At 44.4% G+C, this 19,052-nt stretch overlaps 1 protein-coding gene across 3 annotated transcripts in view; it reads right to left on the minus strand.

Moving 5' to 3' along the window:
* vwdel (von Willebrand factor D and EGF domains-like) overlaps nt 1-19,052 on the minus strand; it is a 52,292-nt gene that overhangs the window by 21,542 nt on the left and 11,698 nt on the right. For 2 of the 3 annotated variants that reach the window (XM_047358254.1, XM_047358271.1), the window contains exons 7-15: nt 17,336-17,483; nt 14,731-14,945; nt 14,575-14,648; nt 14,126-14,399; nt 13,749-13,945; nt 9,005-9,798; nt 8,661-8,797; nt 2,483-2,647; nt 2,072-2,176 (exon numbers count right to left, since the gene is read on the minus strand). In XM_047358254.1, the coding sequence (XP_047214210.1) occupies nt 2,072-2,176; nt 2,483-2,647; nt 8,661-8,797; nt 9,005-9,798; nt 13,749-13,945; nt 14,126-14,399; nt 14,575-14,648; nt 14,731-14,945; nt 17,336-17,483 (2,109 nt within the window). The remainder of the gene's footprint in view (nt 1-2,071; nt 2,177-2,482; nt 2,648-8,660; nt 8,798-9,004; nt 9,799-13,748; nt 13,946-14,125; nt 14,400-14,574; nt 14,649-14,730; nt 14,946-17,335; nt 17,484-19,052) is intronic. The other variant, XM_047358263.1, reaches the window with a different exon arrangement.

The following is a 19,052-nucleotide window of genomic DNA, read 5'->3' on the forward strand; positions in this document are numbered from 1 at the left end:
CAGGGAAGATGTTCAAAATTGATGGGAAGATGGATGGGGCCAAATACAGAACCATTCTGGAAGAAAACCTGTTGGAGTCTGCAAGAGACCTGAGACTGGGACGGAGATTTATCTTCCAACAAGACAATGATCCAAAACATAATGTCAAATCTACAATAGAATGGTTCACAAATAAAAGGTATCCAGGTGTTGGAATGGCCAAGTCAAAGTCCAGACCTGAATCCAATTGAGAATCTGTGGAAAGAGCTGAAGACTGCTGTTCACGAACGCTTTCCAACCTCACTGAGCTCGAGCTGTTTTGCAAGGAAGAATGGGCAAGAATTTCAGTCTCTTGATGTGCAAAACTGATAGAGACAAACCCCAAGAGACTTGCAGCTGTAATTGCAACAAAGGGTGGCGCTACAAAGTATTAACGCAAGGGGGCCGAATAATATTGCACGCCCCACTTTTCAGTTTTTTATTTGTTAAAAAAGTTTGACACATCCAATAAATTTCATTCCACTTCATGATTGTGTCCCACTTGTTGTTGATTCTTCACAAAAAATTTGAATTTTATATCTTTATGTTTGAAGCCTGAAATGTGGCAAGAGGTTGAAAAGTTCAAGGGGGCCCAATACTTTCGCAAGGCTCTGTACTTAAACTCCTCCACTTTGATGCGGGAACTCCCCTCCAACCTGAAGAGGACAAGCCACCCTTTTCCGGTCGAGAACCATGGCCTCGGACTTGGAGGAGCTGATCTTCATCCCAGCCACTTCACACTCGCCCCAGTGCATGCTGTAGGTCTTGGCTAGAGGGGGCCAGCAGGACCACGTCATCTGCAAAAAGAAGAGACAAAATCCTCTGGTCCCCAAACCAGACATAGTGCCGGCAATGCAAACCAAACTCCTGCTCCGCTTGTACAGAGACCGGATGGCCCCTAATAAAGGGCCCCCGACTCCATACTCCTGGAGCATCCGCCACAGGGGGGGTGAGGCGGCGGACGGTTTACTAGAATTGCTTCGAGGCCAACTGGTAGTCCTTCTCCATGGCCTCACCGAACTTCTCCCGGGCCCAAGTTTTTGCTACTGTCACAGCCCGGGCTGCAGCACGCTTGGCCTCACGGTACCCGTCAGCCGCCTCAGGAGTCCCACAAGCCAACCACAGCTGATAGGACTCCTTCTTCAGCTTGACAGCGTCCCTTACTGCCGGTGTCCACCACTGGGTTCTGGGATTGCTGCCGCGACAGGCACCGCAGACCTTACGGCCGCAGCTACGGGCAGCAGCATCGACAATAGATGCGGAGAACATGGTCCACTCGGACTCTGTGTCTCCAACATCCCCCGGGATCTGGTCAAAGCTCTCCTGGAGGTGGGAGTTGAATACATCCCTGGCCGAGGGCTCCCCCAGACGTTCCCAGCAGACCCTCACTATGCGCTTGGGCCTGCCAAGTCTGTCCGGCTTTCTCCTCCTCCAGCGGATCCAACTCCCCACCAGGTGGTGATCAGTGGACAGCTCAGCCCCTCTCTTCACCCGAGTGTCCATAACATGCGGCCGAAGGTCTGATGATACGACTACAAAGTTGATCATTGACCTCCTGCCTAGGGTATCCTGGTGCCAAGTGCACTGATGGACACCCTTATGTGTGAACATGGTGTTCATTATGGACACCATTTTTGCTCATTCTTGTTTGCAAAAAAGCTCAGTCTCGTTCAAACAGATGAATATACGTTGATGTAAAACCTTTCATTGTAGCTCTGGCTGTAGGTTTAGGCTCTTGGTTGGTTGCACTGGATTTTGTTTTTATGTATCCGAGTAAAGGGGGCTTAATATAAAATCAAGTCATACACTGTAAATCTGAAGCAGCATAACTAACCTGACAGGAACAATAAATGAAATCCTCACAGTTTAGTTTGTGAGTACACAACAAAGTTAACCAAAATAATATTTGTAGTCTTCAAGTTTCTGCTTGATGTCCAAAGATCCGGCTCATCCTCAAAAAACCCTCCATCACCGACCAAAACAGACTTGATGAGATTAAAGGTGCAGCTGGTGATGTGTCACGGGTAAAGGATTAAGAAGAAAGATGTCTCACCCTGAGGGTACAAATTATTTCTGTGTCGAGGCTGCAGATCTGACAGGCTCCGTCATACAGAGTCAGGATCTTGCCGTTGCTGTAGCTGTAGCCATCATTTGAAACCTGCCATCAGCAGAAGCCTGATTACTGTGGCTCAATGGGAAAAAGCATCAAAACCCCAAACAACTGCAAACACACATAGGGTCAAAGATTCAGATAGTTTCAGTGTACAGGTTGAGAAAAGTCGTTTGAGCTGACGTAGTTCTCCCAGGGATCTCCCCAGAGACACATTACAGCTGTATTTACAATGTGCAACTACAGTAACAAGGCATTCCCAAGGTTTTGCTTTTTTTATTGGTAAAACATATAAACTGGTGATTTTAATTAAGATTTACCAAATTGTTTTAAATAGCTTCAGTTGTGACTAACTTTGATCTGCCAGCGAGTAACAGCTCTGTTTGTCATCGTTTCCAAGTCCATGTCTGCAGGAGCCTGGTTGTCCTCCACGGGAAGCCGGCACTCGAGACCTGTATCATTCCGAAAAGTGGCCTGAACAAACTGGGGAGCAACCATGACCCACTCCCCATCTTCAATCTTCATGAGAGATTTAAACAGAGAAGTGATAAAATAAGAAGGGACAGAGAAAAAAAAATAAAAAGTCATAATTTAATTCAAATAAATGCACAATGAGGACAGACAAGTTGTGGCTACTGTTTAAATTCAAACACACTTGATTCAAGGACTCTTATCCTCCTTGTTCAGCGATAGGGACAAATCCAATACAACACTATAGGCTGCATGTAAAATGCACCTACAGGTCCTTCTCAAAATATTAGCATATTGTGATAAAGTTCATTATTTTCCATAATGTCATGATGAAAATTTAACATTCATATATTTTAGATTCATTGCACACTAACTGAAATATTTCAGGTCTTTTATTGTCTTAATACGGATGATTTTGGCATACAGCTCATGAAAACCCAAAATTCCTATCTCACAAAATTAGCATATTTCATCCGACCAATAAAAGAAAAGTGTTTTAATACAAAAAACATCAACCTTCAAATAATCATGTACAGTTATGCACTCAATACTTGGTCGGGAATCCTTTTGCAGAAATGACTGCTTCAATGCGGCGTGGCATGGAGGCAATCAGCCTGTGGCACTGCTGAGGTCTTATGGAGGCCCAGGATGCTTCGATAGCGGCCTTTAGCTCATCCAGAGTGTTGGGTCTTGAGTCTCTCAACGTTCTCTTCACAATATCCCACAGATTCTCTATGGGGTTCAGGTCAGGAGAGTTGGCAGGCCAATTGAGCACAGTGATACCATGGTCAGTAAACCATTTACCAGTGGTTTTGGCACTGTGAGCAGGTGTCAGGTCGTGCTGAAAAATGAAATCTTCATCTCCATAAAGCTTTTCAGCAGATGGAAGCATGAAGTGCTCCAAAATCTCCTGATAGCTAGCTGCATTGACCCTGCCCTTGATAAAACACAGTGGACCAACACCAGCAGCTGACACGGAACCCCAGACCATCACTGACTGTGGGTACTTGACACTGGACTTCTGGCATTTTGGCATTTCCTTCTCCCCAGTCTTCCTCCAGACTCTGGCACCTTGATTTCCGAATGACATGCAGAATTTGCTTTCATCCGAAAAAAGTACTTTGGACCACTGAGCAACAGTCCAGTGCTGCTTCTCTGTAGCCCAGGTCAGGCGCTTCTGCCGCTGTTTCTAGTTCAAAAGTGGCTTGACCTGGGGAATGCGGCACCTGTAGCCCATTTCCTGCACACGCCTGTGCACGGTGGCTCTGGATGTTTCTACTCCAGACTCAGTCCACTGCTTCCGCAGGTCCCCCAAGGTCAGGAATCGGCCCTTCTCCACAATCTTCCTCAGGGTCCAGTCACCTCTTCTCGTTGTGCAGCGTTTTCTGCCACACTTTTTCCTTCCCACAGACTTCCCACTGAGGTGCCTTGATACAGCACTCTGGGAACAGCCTATTTGTTCAGAAATTTCTTTCTGTGTCTTACCCTCTTGCTTGAGGGTGTCAATAGTGGCCTTCTGGACAGCAGTCAGGTCGGCAGTCTTACCCATGATTGGGGTTTTGAGTGATGAACCAGGCTGGGAGTTTTAAAGGCCTCAGGAATCTTTTGCAGGTGTTTAGAGTTAACTCGTTGATTCAGATGATTAGGTTCATAGCTCGTTTAGAGACCCTTTTAATGATATGCTAATTTTGTGAGATAGGAATCATGAGCTGTATGCCAAAATAATCCGTATTAAGACAATAAAAGACCTGAAATATTTCAGTTAGTGTGCAATGAATCTAAAATATATGAATGTTAAATTTTCATCATGACATTATGGAAAATAATGAACTTTATCACAATATGCTAATATTTTGAGAAGGACCTGTATGTAATCTGTAAAGCCAATACAGAGAAGACTTAATTTCAGCTCACAGATTTCACCTGAATTAGTTCATGTTCATAGTCGTGCAACATGACCAGACAAGTCCACTTTGGTCTCATCTGTCCAAAGGACATTGTTTCTGAAGTCTTTAGGTTCCCTGAGATAGACCTTTGTTAACCTGCCATGTGGCCATACATGTAGTTGCAGAGACTGAAGAGACTTTTTCCTGCCAACCTTTCCAATCAAGTCATAATTTATTCATTTTTTTCTAACTGTCCTGCCAGGAACTGTAGCATTTAACAAAATAACTGAGAAATGTAGAATCTGAGATGAGGTCTTTTGGTGATTTCTCAGAGCATTCCACAGTCTGACATTGGGGTGAATTTGATGGGAGATCCACTGCTGGGAAAACTGTCATTTGTTTCTAATGTTTCTCTCAGTAAAAGGATGCATTCAAATTGTTTGGAGATAACCAGAGGTGAGTAGTAACTAATTGCATTTACTCAGTTACATTTACTTGATTAACATTTTAAAACAAATGTCCTTCTAGGAGCAGTTTTACTAAATCTTACATTTTACTTCAGTAATACTATTTGAAGTAACACTACTCTTACTTCAGTACAATTTCTGGATACTCAACCTACCTCGAGGTTATTTTACTTAGCAAAGAACAAGCATGTTTTAAGCACCAGACAAAGATTTCTTATACGTTTGCAAACTTAATTGTTTTAATGTTATTTTCTGTCTGCTGAGCCATTTGGAGGTCAGGTAAACATACAGTAAATGGTATATATTGTCACTGGAAGTACTTTGCACTGTTCTAAAATACAACATATATTTTACATACTGTATTTATTGGCTTCAGACTTGACTACATGAAAAGTGCTCTTAAAATATCTTTGAAGCTTTATGTTGTGAAAAACATTTTATTTGGAAATTTTTCTATCTTCTTCCTGAATTTGTTATTTTATAATGGTGTTACTTATTTTTATAAATTTTTTACTTTATTCTTTAAAATACCAGAACCTGCACATGACTTGACAATTTTGAGTGTCTGATTACATCATTTTCACAAATTAAATTAGATGTTATGACCAAACAGTTACTCAGTAGTCTTTTTACCAAACATTTCTTTTACTTTTACTTGAGTAATTATTTGAATGACTACTTTTTATTCTACTCATACTCGTACTCGTACTCGTCGTCTTCCGCTTATCCGGGACCGGGTCGCGGGGGCAGCAGACTCAGCAGAGACGCCCAGACTTCCCACTCTCCAGACACCTCCTCCAGCTCCTCCAGGGGGAGCCCAAGGCGTTCCCAGGCCAGCCGAGAGACATAGTCCCTCCAGCGTGTCCTGGGCCGTCCCCTGGTGGGACGTGACTGGAACACCTCCCGAAGAAGGCATCCAGGAGGCATCCGGTATAGATGCCCGAGCCACCTCAACTGGCTCCTCTCGATGTGGAGGAGCAGCGGCTCTACTCCGAGCCCCTCCCGGATGGCCGAGCTCCTCACCCTATCTCTAAGGGAGTGCCCGGCCACCCTACGGAGGAAGCTCATTTCAGCCGCTTGTATCCGGGATCTTGTTCTTTCGGTCAAGACCCAAAGGCTCAGCTCTCTCTTCAACACAACGGACCGGCACAGTGCCCCCATTACTGTGGCAGCTGCACCGATCCGTCTGTCGATCTCCCGCTCCATTCTTCCCTCACTCGTGAACAAGACCCCGAGATACTTAAACTCCTCCACTTGAGGCAGGAACTCCCCTCCAACCTGAAGAGGACAAGCCACCCTTTTCCGGTCGAGAACCATGGCCTCAGACTTGGAGGAGCTGATCTTTATCCCAGCCGCTTCACACTCGGCTGCGAACCGCCCCAGTGCATGCTGTAGGTCTTGGCTAGAGGGGGCCAGCAGGACCACGTCATCTGCAAAAAGAAGAGACGAAATCCACTGGTCCCCAAACCAGACCCCGTCCGGCCCTTGGCTGCGTCTAGAAATCCTGTCCATAAAAGTTATGAACAGGACCGGTGACAAAGGGCAGCCCTGCCGGAGTCCAACATGCACCGGGAACAGATCCGACTTAGTGCCGGCAATGCGGACCAAACTCCTGCTCCGCTCGTACAGGGACCGGATGGCCCCTAATAAAGGGCCCCCGATTCCATACTCCTGGAGCACCCCCCACAGGGCATCACGAGGGACACAGTCGAATGCCTTCTCCAGGTCCACAAAACACATGTGAACCGGTTGGGCAAACTCCCATGAACCCTCGAGTACCCTGTAGAGGGTATAGAGCTGGTCCAGTGTTCCACGGCCAGGACAAAAACCACACTGCTCCTCCTGAAGACGAGGTTCGACTATCGGCCGGACTCTCCTCTCCAATACCCTGGCGTAGGCCTTACCAGGGAGGCTGAGGAGTGTGATCCCCCTGTAGTTGGAACACACCTTCCGGTCACCCTTCTTATGAAGGGGGACCACAACCCCAGTCTGCCAGTCCAGAGGCACTGTCCCCGACCGCCACACAATGTTGAAGAGGCGTGTCAACCATGACAGCCCTACAACATCCAGAGACTTGAGGTACTCAGGGCAGATCTCATCCACCCCCGAAGCCGTGCCACCGTGGAGCTTTTTAACCACCTCGGTGACTTCAGCCTGGGCGATGAAAGAGTCCAACCCCGAGTCCCCAGCCTCTGTTTCCACCACGGAATGCGTGATGGCAGGATTGAGGAGATCCTCGAAGTACTCCTTCCACCGCCCAATAATGTCCTCAGTCGAGGTCAGCTGTCTCCCACCCCCACTATAAACTTGAGTAAAAATACAGTATACTGAAGTAACGTTACTCCTACTTGAGTACAATTTCTGTAGAAGATAACCCTTCTCTAAGGTCATTGCTGAGGATTTCCAGTTTTTCATTGTGTTTACACACACCTGTATGCTGCTGAGAAACAAACTGACAAAACTCCTGTTTTTACACAGGTGATCATTTTGATGATGATCAGTTAATGAAGTGCTCTTGATCAGCAGCCCCTAACTGCCAATTTTCCTCATAAATCCTAGGTTTCATGTTTAATACATAATGACATTATTGATTTGTTTGTGTTCCTAAACATTTCATTTTAGAACCAGAGACCATAGACCAGGTCATCTTTACAGCCTGATTTATAAAACACCAGAATTGAAACAAATACTCTTTCTGTTTACCATGACTGCATGTTAGCTTAATAGGACGTTTGTGCTTTCATTGCAAATTTTACATGAAGGTGGTAGTATGTAATAGTTCCTCTTACTGGCTCCTCTTTTTCCTGCAGGGAACTTCATGCCATGTGAGGGAACCATGCAGTTGCTACTCATAGAGCAGTAGTAGACTCTGGCCAACAGGGACAACTCCGTATGAGCTTTTAGTTTGGACTGTCAAAGAAACAGTCTCTAGCTTTTAAAATGAAGTTCAAAAGCAGGAAGAATTAATACCAACCCCCCGTGGTTTGCTTTGTTGAAGAAAATTTTAGTCCCTTGTTAAAGTGCCTTGGTTTATGACCTGATACTCTGCATGACCTGATAAGTGTTCAAACATATTCTTTGTTCCTCTGTTGCAGAGTTGATCTGTGGCAAGGTTTAGGTTCCATTTATTCTGAGAGAGATGTCTTCTCAGCCTTCTTCAGAGCTGAAGTGTGAGATAAGATGTATGCTAGATGGTGCAAGGTTCAAATTAAGTTGTCAACATGTCTGGGAATAAATTACCACAGGTTTCACCTCAGTCCCTCCCAGGTCTCTTGGGAATTACCTTGAAGCTGTTATAAGGAGGACTCTTCCTCTCCCTACATAGAAAGGTTTTGGCAGGGCTCCTGAAGACATGTCTGATGCTGTAAAAATGTATTATGACCTTGTCAAGGTCATAATAAAGCTGGTCGGGTGACAATCATCAATCTCTTTCTTTGGTCAATACGAATTTTTCCATTACAGCTTACTTTGCTGATAAAAAGATGACTTTTTAATTTAACTTTATTGACACCTAACCCAGTCCAGAAGACTGCTTTATTTAATTGCTGTCACTTGATGAAGTTTATTTCTTTCTTTATTTATCATGCACTTTGTGAATAGATGTATTTCTTCAGATTTTCTAGAGTTATTATTTTGTTCATTATTAAGATTATTTCACCTGCAAGGGGGGGGGGGGAAGAAAACAAACAAAAAAATGAAGCAAAGTACCTTTTCTTTAACAAACTCACACATGAGTTGGCTGGAGTCTTCAAAACCTTGACCAAAGACCTGGATGGTGGAGCAGTCTTCTTGACGGACGTTACACAGACCCTCCTTCATCAACTTGGTGATCTCTGGAATCTGGTCTTTACAACATCAGCGTAAAGTCAGAAGGACTGTTAGAGCTGGAAGCTCAATCTCACCTTTAGAAGTCTGTCAGTCAAGGCCTAAAAACTAGGTTAGAGTGTATCCACTGCTTCAAGACATATCTGAAAACGTGTATTTTCATAAATGTTAAAATATTTTTCCTGGTTAAATCTCTGGTCTTTGTGTGTATCTGTTATGTGTTTTACCCATCTGCTGGCTGCAGTCATATGAACTGAATCCAGGGAAGCAGACACAGCCCCAATCGGAGCACTGGCCGTTCCAGTTGCACAGGTTCGGACACCTGAGGATGGACGCAGCCTCTCGGTGCTCCCCCGGTCTCCTCTGCTCCTGTACCAGCTTTCGCTCGCACTCGTTCTCCAGCAGCGGTAAGGTCGCATTCAGCCATGACAGCTCATCTTTCAGCTGCAGGTCTGCGACACACATGGCCACAGCTCGGCCGATTATTGAATCCTCTAACAGGAGCCTGCAGCCAACGGCGATGCTCGAGTTTTCCACAGTCTGCTCACACTTAGCCTGAGCCTGCTGCTGAGTTAGACCAGAAGGAGTTGGCCACTCTAATGGAGGGCCTGGTTCAACAGATTTTTCATGGTCCTCTGGGAAAAAGTACGAGAAGCTCTTCAGATCAGACGAGCTCAAGCTTTGGTGCTGAGCTGAAGATGATGTTGCACCTGTGGATGTACCTTGCATATCAGTACTTTGAAACCTTCTGTGCAAGCGACCCAAAGTGAGCTGTTGTCTTTCATTTCCTTTCTGTAGCTCGACTGAACGGATATACTCAGCTGTGACATCTAGAGTGGGGATGAAACTCTGAAAGTGGACAGGTCTATGATTGGTGCAGGTGGAGTCAGAGGAGATCTGAGGGGATCCAGATACGGGAGATGATTTGAGATGATCTGCTTGACAGCTGCAGTAACTGTGGATACTTGGTGTGTTCACATGGGCTGGCACGGAGTCAAACAAACTGCTGCCTGCAGGAAGTCTGACGGAGACATAAAAAGGGTCAAGGAGAAGGGTCCACAGTTACAGAATGCAGAAACTTGTTTCTCAGTCACGCAGTCCCACACAATCATACAGTTTAATCCCAAAACTACTAGAACAGGAAGCTTTTCTTCTTCTGCTTTGGAAAATACTCTATCTATTAAGACAAGAGATCAGAAACTCTGTGGTTATTTCCATACATTCACATCTAGATTTATAGAAAATGTAGAAGATTCACAGTTAACGGTTTTGAGTATGAAGGTGTTTAACAATGAAGTCAGTGTGTAAGACGTTTTTAGAAAGAGACTATATTTCCTCTAACATGTCAGGATCTGTCTGCAGGTCATTTAGTCAGCAACAGAGCAAGAGAGAGAGCAAGACTTACAGGTCCTTCTCAAAATATTAGCATATTGTGATAAAGTTCATTATTTTTCATAATGTCATGATGAAAATTTAACATTCATATATTTTAGATTCATTGCACACTAACTGAAATATTTCAGGTCTTTTATTGTCTTAATACGGATGATTTTGGCATACAGCTCATGAAAACCCAAAATTCCTATCTCACAAAATTAGCATATCATTAAAAGGGTCTCCATAGTGGGTCACAGGGGAGCTGGTGCCTATCTCCAGCAGTCTATGGGTGAGAGGCAGGGTACACCCTGGACAGGTTGCCAGTCCATCGCAGGGCAACACACAAACCTAAGGGCAATTTAGAGTGACCAATTAACCTAACAGGCATGTCTTTGGACTGTGGGAGTAAGCCGGAGTACCCGGTGAGAACCCACGCATGCACAGGGAGAACATGCAAACTCCATGCAGAAAGACCCCCGGCCAGGAATTGAACCCAGGACCTTCTTGCTGCAAGGCAACAGTGCTACCAACTGCACCACCGTCCAAAGACATGCCTGTTAGGTTAATTGGTCACTCTAAATTGCCCATAGGTGTATGAATGAGTGTGTGCATGGTTGTTTGTGTGTTGCCCTGCGATGGACTGGCGGCCTGTCCAGGGTGTACCCTGCCTCTCGCCCATAGACTGCTGGAGATAGGCACCAGCTCCCCCGCGACCCACTATGGAATAAGCGGTAGAAAATGACTGACTGACTAAAAGGGTCTCTAAACGAGCTATGAACCTAATCATCTGAATCAACGAGTTAACTCTAAACACCTGCAAAAGATTCCTGAGGCCTTTAAAACTCCCAGCCTGGTTCATCACTCAAAACCCCAATCATGGGTAAGACTGCCGACCTGACTGCTGTCCAGAAGGCCACTATTGACACCCTCAAGCAAGAGGGTAAGACACAGAAAGAAATTTCTGAACAAATAGGCTGTTCCCAGAGTGCTGTATCAAGGCACCTCAGTGGGACGTCTGTGGGAAGGAAAAAGTGTGGCAGAAAACGCTGCACAACGAGAAGAGGTGACCGGACCCTGAGGAAGATTGTGGAGAAGGGCCGATTCCAGACCTTGGGGGACCTGCGGAAGCAGTGGACTGAGTCTGGAGTAGAAACATCCAGAGCCACCGTGCACAGGTGTGTGCAGGAAATGGGCTACAGGTGCCGCATTCCCCAGGTCAAGCCACTTTTGAACCAGAAACAGCGGCAGAAGCGCCTGACCTGGGCTACAGAGAAGCAGCACTGGACTGTTGCTCAGTGGTCCAAAGTACTTTTCTCGGATGAAAGCAAATTCTGCATGTCATTCAGAAATCAAGGTGCCAGAGTCTGGAGGAAGACTGGGGAGAAGGAAATGCCAAAATGCCAGAAGTCCAGTGTCAAGTACCCACAGTCAGTGATGGTCTGGGGTGCCGTGTCAGCTGCTGGTGTTGGTCCACTGTGTTTTATCAAGGGCAGGGTCAATGCAGCTAGCTATCAGGAGATTTTGGAGCACTTCATGCTTCCATCTGCTGAAAAGCTTTATGGAGATGAAGATTTCATTTTTCAGCACGACCTGGCACCTGATCACAGTGCCAAAACCACTGGTAAATGGTTTACTGACCATGGTATCACTGTGCTCAATTGGCCTGCCAACTCTCCTGACCTGAACCCCATAGAGAATCTGTGGGATATTGTGAAGAGAACGTTGAGAGACTCAAGACCCAACACTCCGGATGAGCTAAAGGCCGCTATCGAAGCATCCTGGGCCTCCATAAGACCTCAGCAGTGCCACAGGCTGATTGCCTCCATGCCACGCCGCATTGAAGCAGTCATTTCTGCAAAAGGATTCCCGACCAAGTATTGAGGGCATAAATGTACATGATTATTTGAAGGTTGACGTTTTTTGTATTAAAAACACTTTTCTTTTATTGGTCGGATGAAATATGCTAATTTTGTGAGATAGGAATTTTGGGTTTTCATGAGCTGTATGCCAAAATCATCCATATTAAGACAATATAAAACCTGAAATATTTCAGTTAGTGTGCAATGAATCTAAAATATATGAATGTTAAATTTTCATCATGACATTATGGAAAATAATGAACTTTATCACAATATGCTAATATTTTGAGAAGGACCTGTATAGCAGACAACAGGAAGGCTGAACCTATTACAGAAAATGTGCTCAGTTTTATCTCTATGAACATGAAACCTCTGTCTGTTATGGAGCATGATGGATTTGGTAATATTTAGGTTTATACATACAGAAAAATTGCTTAAAAAAACTATTTTTGTTTTAAAGGATCCCTAAATAGAGAATCAATTTTCAGTCCTACTCTGTTTTTTAAAACTGCAGCAGTTTTCAAACAGCAACCCAGTTTAAAGTGATCCTAAGCACAACATAGCAATGAAATTGTGCTTTTTTTTTGTTTTTACAAATAAAGCTGTCATAAAGTCACAAACTAAATCTAAATCTCTAATAAGTGTGTAGTTATGCAGTTAAGGCGTGACCCATCTATAACGTTATCTCAATCTAAAGTGGTACTAATGCCAAATAAAAGTGGGAATTTTGTTACAAACAAAATAAGAGTCCAACAATCAAGTTCAGCTTTAATTATTTACTGTATCTTTGATTTTGAATCCCAGATTATCTACTCGAGTTCAGAATCTTTAAAAAAATATTAAAATATCTTCATTTTACGGAAACAGAAGCAACAAATCTGACGCTTACTTCAGCATAATTGTCCAGCCACAGTTTATGGCCATATTTTGTTCCAGTGCTTATTAGTCATTCATGTTTTGTCTGTCACTCTGTGAACCCTGTGTTTCTACCAGGTATTCAAATTGCTTTGATGATGCAAGACACCTGAATGATTTAAAAGTGGAGCGGGGGTGCTGGGTGGTTCTTTAGCCTGATGAAAGCATTCTGACTGCAGCTGAATGGCATTTTGCATGACACCCTTACCCTCAACAAGAAATATGGTAAGATTTTAATATCACAAGATCTTGTTACATTGCTGCCAACTAAAAACTATAAAACTGTCTATAATACAAAGAAATTGGAAGTGAAGTTCCATTTCGTTGAGCAACTGGCTTTCAGACAGAAAATCTCTCTCCCATTAGATTTATTTCCTTGCTAAAATAAATCAGGGGTTGCACTGACTTGCAACTTAAAGTGGGAGTATTAGCCATTTAAAAGCTCATACACACCATAAAAAGGACTTCCTCATCTAATGAGAACTAGTTTGTTGCCTACTGTTGATTAGCCTAATTTGTACATCAGTTTACAGAAATGATGACTTTTAAAACACAATACGGCTTCAACTGAAACCCACTGAAGTCTAAATTGTCCTTTTGCATGTGTGTGTGTGTGTGTGTGTGTGTGTGTGTGTGTGTGTGTGTGTGTGCATGGTTGTTTGTCCTGTGTGTCTCTATGTTGCCCTGTGATGGACTGGCGACCTGTCCAGGGTGTGCTACGCCTTTTGCAATGACCGCTAGGGATAGACAGTCCCCCCGCAACCCTGCAAGGAAAAGCGTGTGTAGACAAAAGATGGATGGATGGATGAACCCCACTGACCTCCACTCAGATATAAAATCCTGAAGGAGCTCCAGTGTAGCGCCCCCTGCTGAGTGGAAGTCATTGTCCGGCTGTCCATCATATGTCCCACACAGACCCTCGGTGTGATTCTGGTCTGAACTCGGGGCCCTCAGAGTCAAACTCATCCCCCAGTTAGAGACATCGGCACGAACAAATGCTCCAGAGGAGAACGTGATCTGCAAAGAGTCAGAGTTTCAAAAGATAAGATTGTGAAATTAAGTTAAAGTTATTTTATTCAATATGTGCAGATATTAAAACCTTTTAAAACTGGTACAATATTTTATTTCTTGAACTGGATATTATTATGCTTTTTACATTATATTATACACAATGAAATGGGGCTGCTGTTGACTCACAGTGACTTTGCGTCCTTGGTAGGACTCACTGATCCGAATGCTGCTCTTACTCCTGTGTCTGCTCTTCACAGACAGATGAGGCTTAGTTTTGTGCATCTCGCCGTTGCACATGTCAAACGCAATAACATCGCCTCCATCTCTCGCCACAAAGCCACACACACAGGAGGCTGCGTGCACCAGGCTGCCACATTCCCACTGACGGACATGGACCTCAAAGGGCCAAAGGTTACTCTTGTAGAGAACAAAGGTGCCTATTTGATAGTTCTCGTAGTATCTGAGAAAGCAATAAAAAATATATGTTTTCAGCTACAGGGTCCTGGCATACTCTAGATTAATAATATTTAAACAATGCTCATCAAGTCAATCACTGCAGAAAGGTCAGTACATAGATGAATCAAGTGCAATTTATTATCATTACAATTATTACACTAGAACATAAAATTAAGTACCTGCCATCAAAAGTGATAATGTGGGGGTCTGTGAAGGAGTAGCAATATGCTGGGGGAACTTCTTTCACGTTTATCTGAAAATGAAGTTATTTGTATTCATTCCTTAAAAGGTTAAAAAAAGGACAAATGCAACCGTCAAAAGTCTGGCATATTTACTTGAACAGGTTCTGGTGAATATCCGTTCCAAAGAAAGTTCTGTGTGATGATGGGATTTACTGAGATGTAACTGGTCCTTTCACCCTCTTTGACAAAGTCCGTGTTGGGGCTGAAGTGAATTAGATCCCGACTACAGACTCCGTCGCTGCAGGGGCCCTGGGACAGATCCACTTTACATGATGACAGAGACAAATCTGCCCCCAACAAATCCTCATCTGTGGCAAAAGCACTGAATATTAATTAAAAGGTTGTAAAACACAAAAAGGAAGTAGAAAGTAGCCTAACTCAGATCTGCCATTGCTGTTTGTTTAAGAAAGAAGCTGATTTAACCACTTTCATTGTTTTAAGGTGAATATTCGAAGAAATAAAATTTTCTTAAACTGTGCAAATGTGTTGCGATTTTCAAATGTATGCTTTACTTAATTAAGTTGATCAATGTCCACAATAATGTAATTAATTAGCAAAGTTTTTTTGTGGAATAAATATGATGTGACACAGAGGCTCGTTTCTCATAGCTACTCATCAAAATGGAAAAGACAGGAGAACATTACATTCAAATAGGGTAGATGAGTGCTGATCTTTGTAAGTCAGGAAATGGCTTCAAGAATCACTCATCTAAACCATTAAAAAGTTTAAACAACTGGAACTAGGGAAGGACCTGAGTTTATCTTGCCACCACACACAGCGAGGAGGATGGTGAGGAAGGAAATAAAAATCTCCTAAGCTCACTGTTAGAGAACTGCAGCAAAGAGCGTCACCTATGGATCGCCAAGTCAAAATAACTACTAGACACTATATACAAGGCCACCGGTTTAAAGTGATGCCTAGAAAAAACCTTCTCTGTGCTAACACCACAAACATGAACATCCTACTGGGACTTAAATGCGTTTTTTGGTCAGAGGACACTAAAACAATCCCAGTGGGCAACGCAGCACTTGGAGTTTTTGTTATGATAGATATCAGTTCACTACTTAACTAGACCGATCTGTCACCGATTCTGTTCATAATTTTATGGACAGAATTTCTAGGCGCAGCCAAGGTGTTGAGGGGATCCGTTTTGGTGGCTTTAAGATTGCGTCTTTGCTTTTTGCAGAGGATGTGGTCCTATCGGCTTCATCAGCTCGTGATCTACAGCTCTCACTGGAGCAATTTGCAGCTGAGTGTGAAGCGGCCGGGATGAGAATCAGTGCCTCCAAGTCCGAGGCCTTGGTCTTGAGCCGGAAAAGGGTAGAGTGCCTTCTCCAGGTCGAGGGGGAGGTCCTACCTCAGGTGGAGGAGCTTGGGGTCTTCACGAATGAGGGAAAAATGGAGCGGGAGATCGATTGACGGATTGGTGCTGCGTCAACAGTGATGCAGGCGCTGTACCGGTCTGTCGTGGTGAAGAGAGCTGAGTCAAAAAGCCAAGGTCTCGATTTACCGGTCGATCTACGTTCCTACCCTCATCTATGGTCATGAGCTTTGGGTCATGACCGAAAGAACGAGATCATGTCTACAAGCGGCCGAAATAAGTTTCCTCCACACGGTGTCTGGGCTCTCCCTTAGAGATAGGGTGAGAAGGTCGGTCAACCGGGAGGGACTCAGAGTGGAGCCGCTGCTTCTCCATGTCGGGAGGAGCTAGTTGAGGTGGCTCGGGCATCTGGTTAGGATGCCTCCTGGACACCTCCCTGGTGAGGTGTTCCGGGCACGTTCCACAGGGAGGAGGCCCAGAGGAAGACACAGGATACGCTGGAGGGACTATGTTTCTCGGCTGGTTTGGGAACGCCTTGGGATTCCCCCGGACGAGCTGGCCCAAGTGGCTGGGGAGAGGGAAGTCTGGGTCTCTGTGCTTGGGCTGCTGCCGCTGCAACTCGACCCCTGATAAGCGGAAGACAATGAATGGATGGATGGATACTTAACTAGACTGAAGGACAATGTTTGGAATTTCATGAATGCCCGATTCCTTTATTGTTCTTTCCACTTTCCCGCATTATTTGTGAGTATGCGTATGGTTATATTTTGTTTGTATATATTGTACGATGTAAATATGTGTGTGATGTAAAAGGACCACTGGAAGAGTAGCTGAAGCACTGCTCTGCTAAAGCTAATGGGGAGGCAAAACAAGCAAACAAACATAACTTTTATCAGACTGCCTGGTGCATCTGGGGATCTGCATTTAAATGTACCCTTCACCAAAAATAAAATTTCCCATAAATTCAGTCAAAGCAGTAATTAAATAGGTTATAACAGGAATTGTGACGAACATGCTTTAGAAGGAGGAAGTTGTGTTTGTAGCTTGACCTTAGTTAAGATGTGTTACAACGAATTATTTTGTGTTAACACCAGGGCTTGTGTCCAAAGACATGCCTGTTAGGTTAATTGGTCTCTCTAAATTGCCCTTAGGTGTATGAATGAGTGTGTGCATGGTTGTTTGTGTGTTGCCCTGTGATGGACAGGCGACCTGTCCAGGGTGTACCCCGCCTCTCGCCCATAGACTGCTGGAGATAGGCACCAGCTCCCCCGCGACCCACTATGGAATAAGCGGTAGAAAATGACTGACTGACCAGGGCTTGTCAGATTGTTAAAAAGAACGATATATAGTCACTATTATAAGTTTTACTGTCTTTACCTTGACTGCTTGTGCTGAGCTGCAGAGACAAAACACACTTTTCCATAGAAGAGAAAGAACCGTCTGGACATGGAACAGGAACCGTGCTCTCAATCAGAAGCTCATACCGCCTCCCAGCCTCAGACACACGGCTCACTTCGGGCTGTAACTGCACAGAGGACAACGGTAAGCCTTTTAATATTGAGACTCTTCTGTTATTTTGTTTGCAATAGATTTGACCCACATACAGAGAACACTCCGGAGAAACAGAATATGTAAAGGATGTTTATTGTGACAAAGATAATCAGGAACGGATGATTTTCCAACTGTATGGGAAGAAGGGAAGAGAACTGGTGAAAATAGGGAACTGAATGATATGGAACTAAGAACTATAAATTAATGCAATCAAGAGAACAGCTTACTAAATAGGTGTGGTCAGGTCGCCAGGGCAAGAGGCATTCAGGATCCAGGTTTGTAGAAGGTTCTTAGGTGCTGTTCAGTATGAGCTCGGAGCTAACAGGAATGAGTTTGGTGTGCAGATGTTTACGTTGGAGGGTGGACAGGGTACGCTTTTGGCTTGGTCCAGGAGGCGAAGGTAGCAGGAAAACTGCCAGCTAGATGCGAATCCAAACGAAGACAGTAGAAAGGAGATGAAATCCTCAGAACGTAGATCGTCTTGGCTTTAGTCACTGGCTTTATCTGAGATACGTGGAATGTAGGATGAATACGAAGAATAGCAGGTAACCGAAGGCGAACAGCAGAGGGACTAATCACAGTCTCAATCTCATAGGGACCAATGAAACGAGGTGAAAGCTTCCTAGACATGGATTTAAGGGGTATATCACGTGCTGACAACCATACCTTCTGTCCAGGCTGGTATTCAGGTGCAGGCCTGCGTTTCTGGTCAGCAAAACGTTTGTTTTGGTCAGCAGTGCGGTGCAAGGTTTGGACAGTCGAGTTCCAGATGGAACTGCAACAGCGGACGTGTTGGTGGACTGATGAAACCATGATATCCTTTTCGTCGGCAGCAAACAGGGGTGGCTGATAACCAAGGGAAGCTTCAAAAGATGAACGTCCACTAGCTAAAGAAACGTGTGAATTTAATGCATACTCAACCCAATGTGGGTATGAGCACCAATCTGAGGGGTTTGTGGATGTGAGACATCATAAGGTTGACTCCAGTTGCTGATTTAATCTTTCGGTTTGACCAATAGACAGAAGGTGATAACCTGAGGTCAATAAAACCTTAGCTCCTAGAGCTAAACAAGACTGTTTCCAAACCTACAAGATGAACTGTGGGTCTCGGTCGGATAAAATGTCCTGAGGGATACCATGAAGACGAAACACAGGTTGTCTGTAGGGCTGACGGGAGCTCCCTGAGGGGAATGAGATGACACGCCTTAGAAAAACGATCCACAATTGTGAGAACTGTTGTCATACCTGAGGAAAGGGGGAGTCCAGTAACGAAATCTAATGCTATGTGATACGAAAGTCGATTTGGGATGCTGAGGGGTTGGAGAAGACCCGCGGGTGACTGGTTACTGGACTTATTTCTGGCACAAATTGCACAAGCCTGCACAAACTCTTTCACATCTTTATGGAGCGAGGGCCACCAAAACCTCCTTTGAACTAGAGCAATAGTTCTACTAACACCAGGATGGGCAGAAAATTTTGCTGTGTGCAACAAATCGATTAGTCGGGAACGTACTTTAGATGGAACATAGATGCGGTTTGGCGG

This window comes from Girardinichthys multiradiatus, chromosome 3 (genome assembly GCF_021462225.1).
Source record: "Girardinichthys multiradiatus isolate DD_20200921_A chromosome 3, DD_fGirMul_XY1, whole genome shotgun sequence".
Taxonomy (NCBI): domain Eukaryota; kingdom Metazoa; phylum Chordata; class Actinopteri; order Cyprinodontiformes; family Goodeidae; genus Girardinichthys; species Girardinichthys multiradiatus.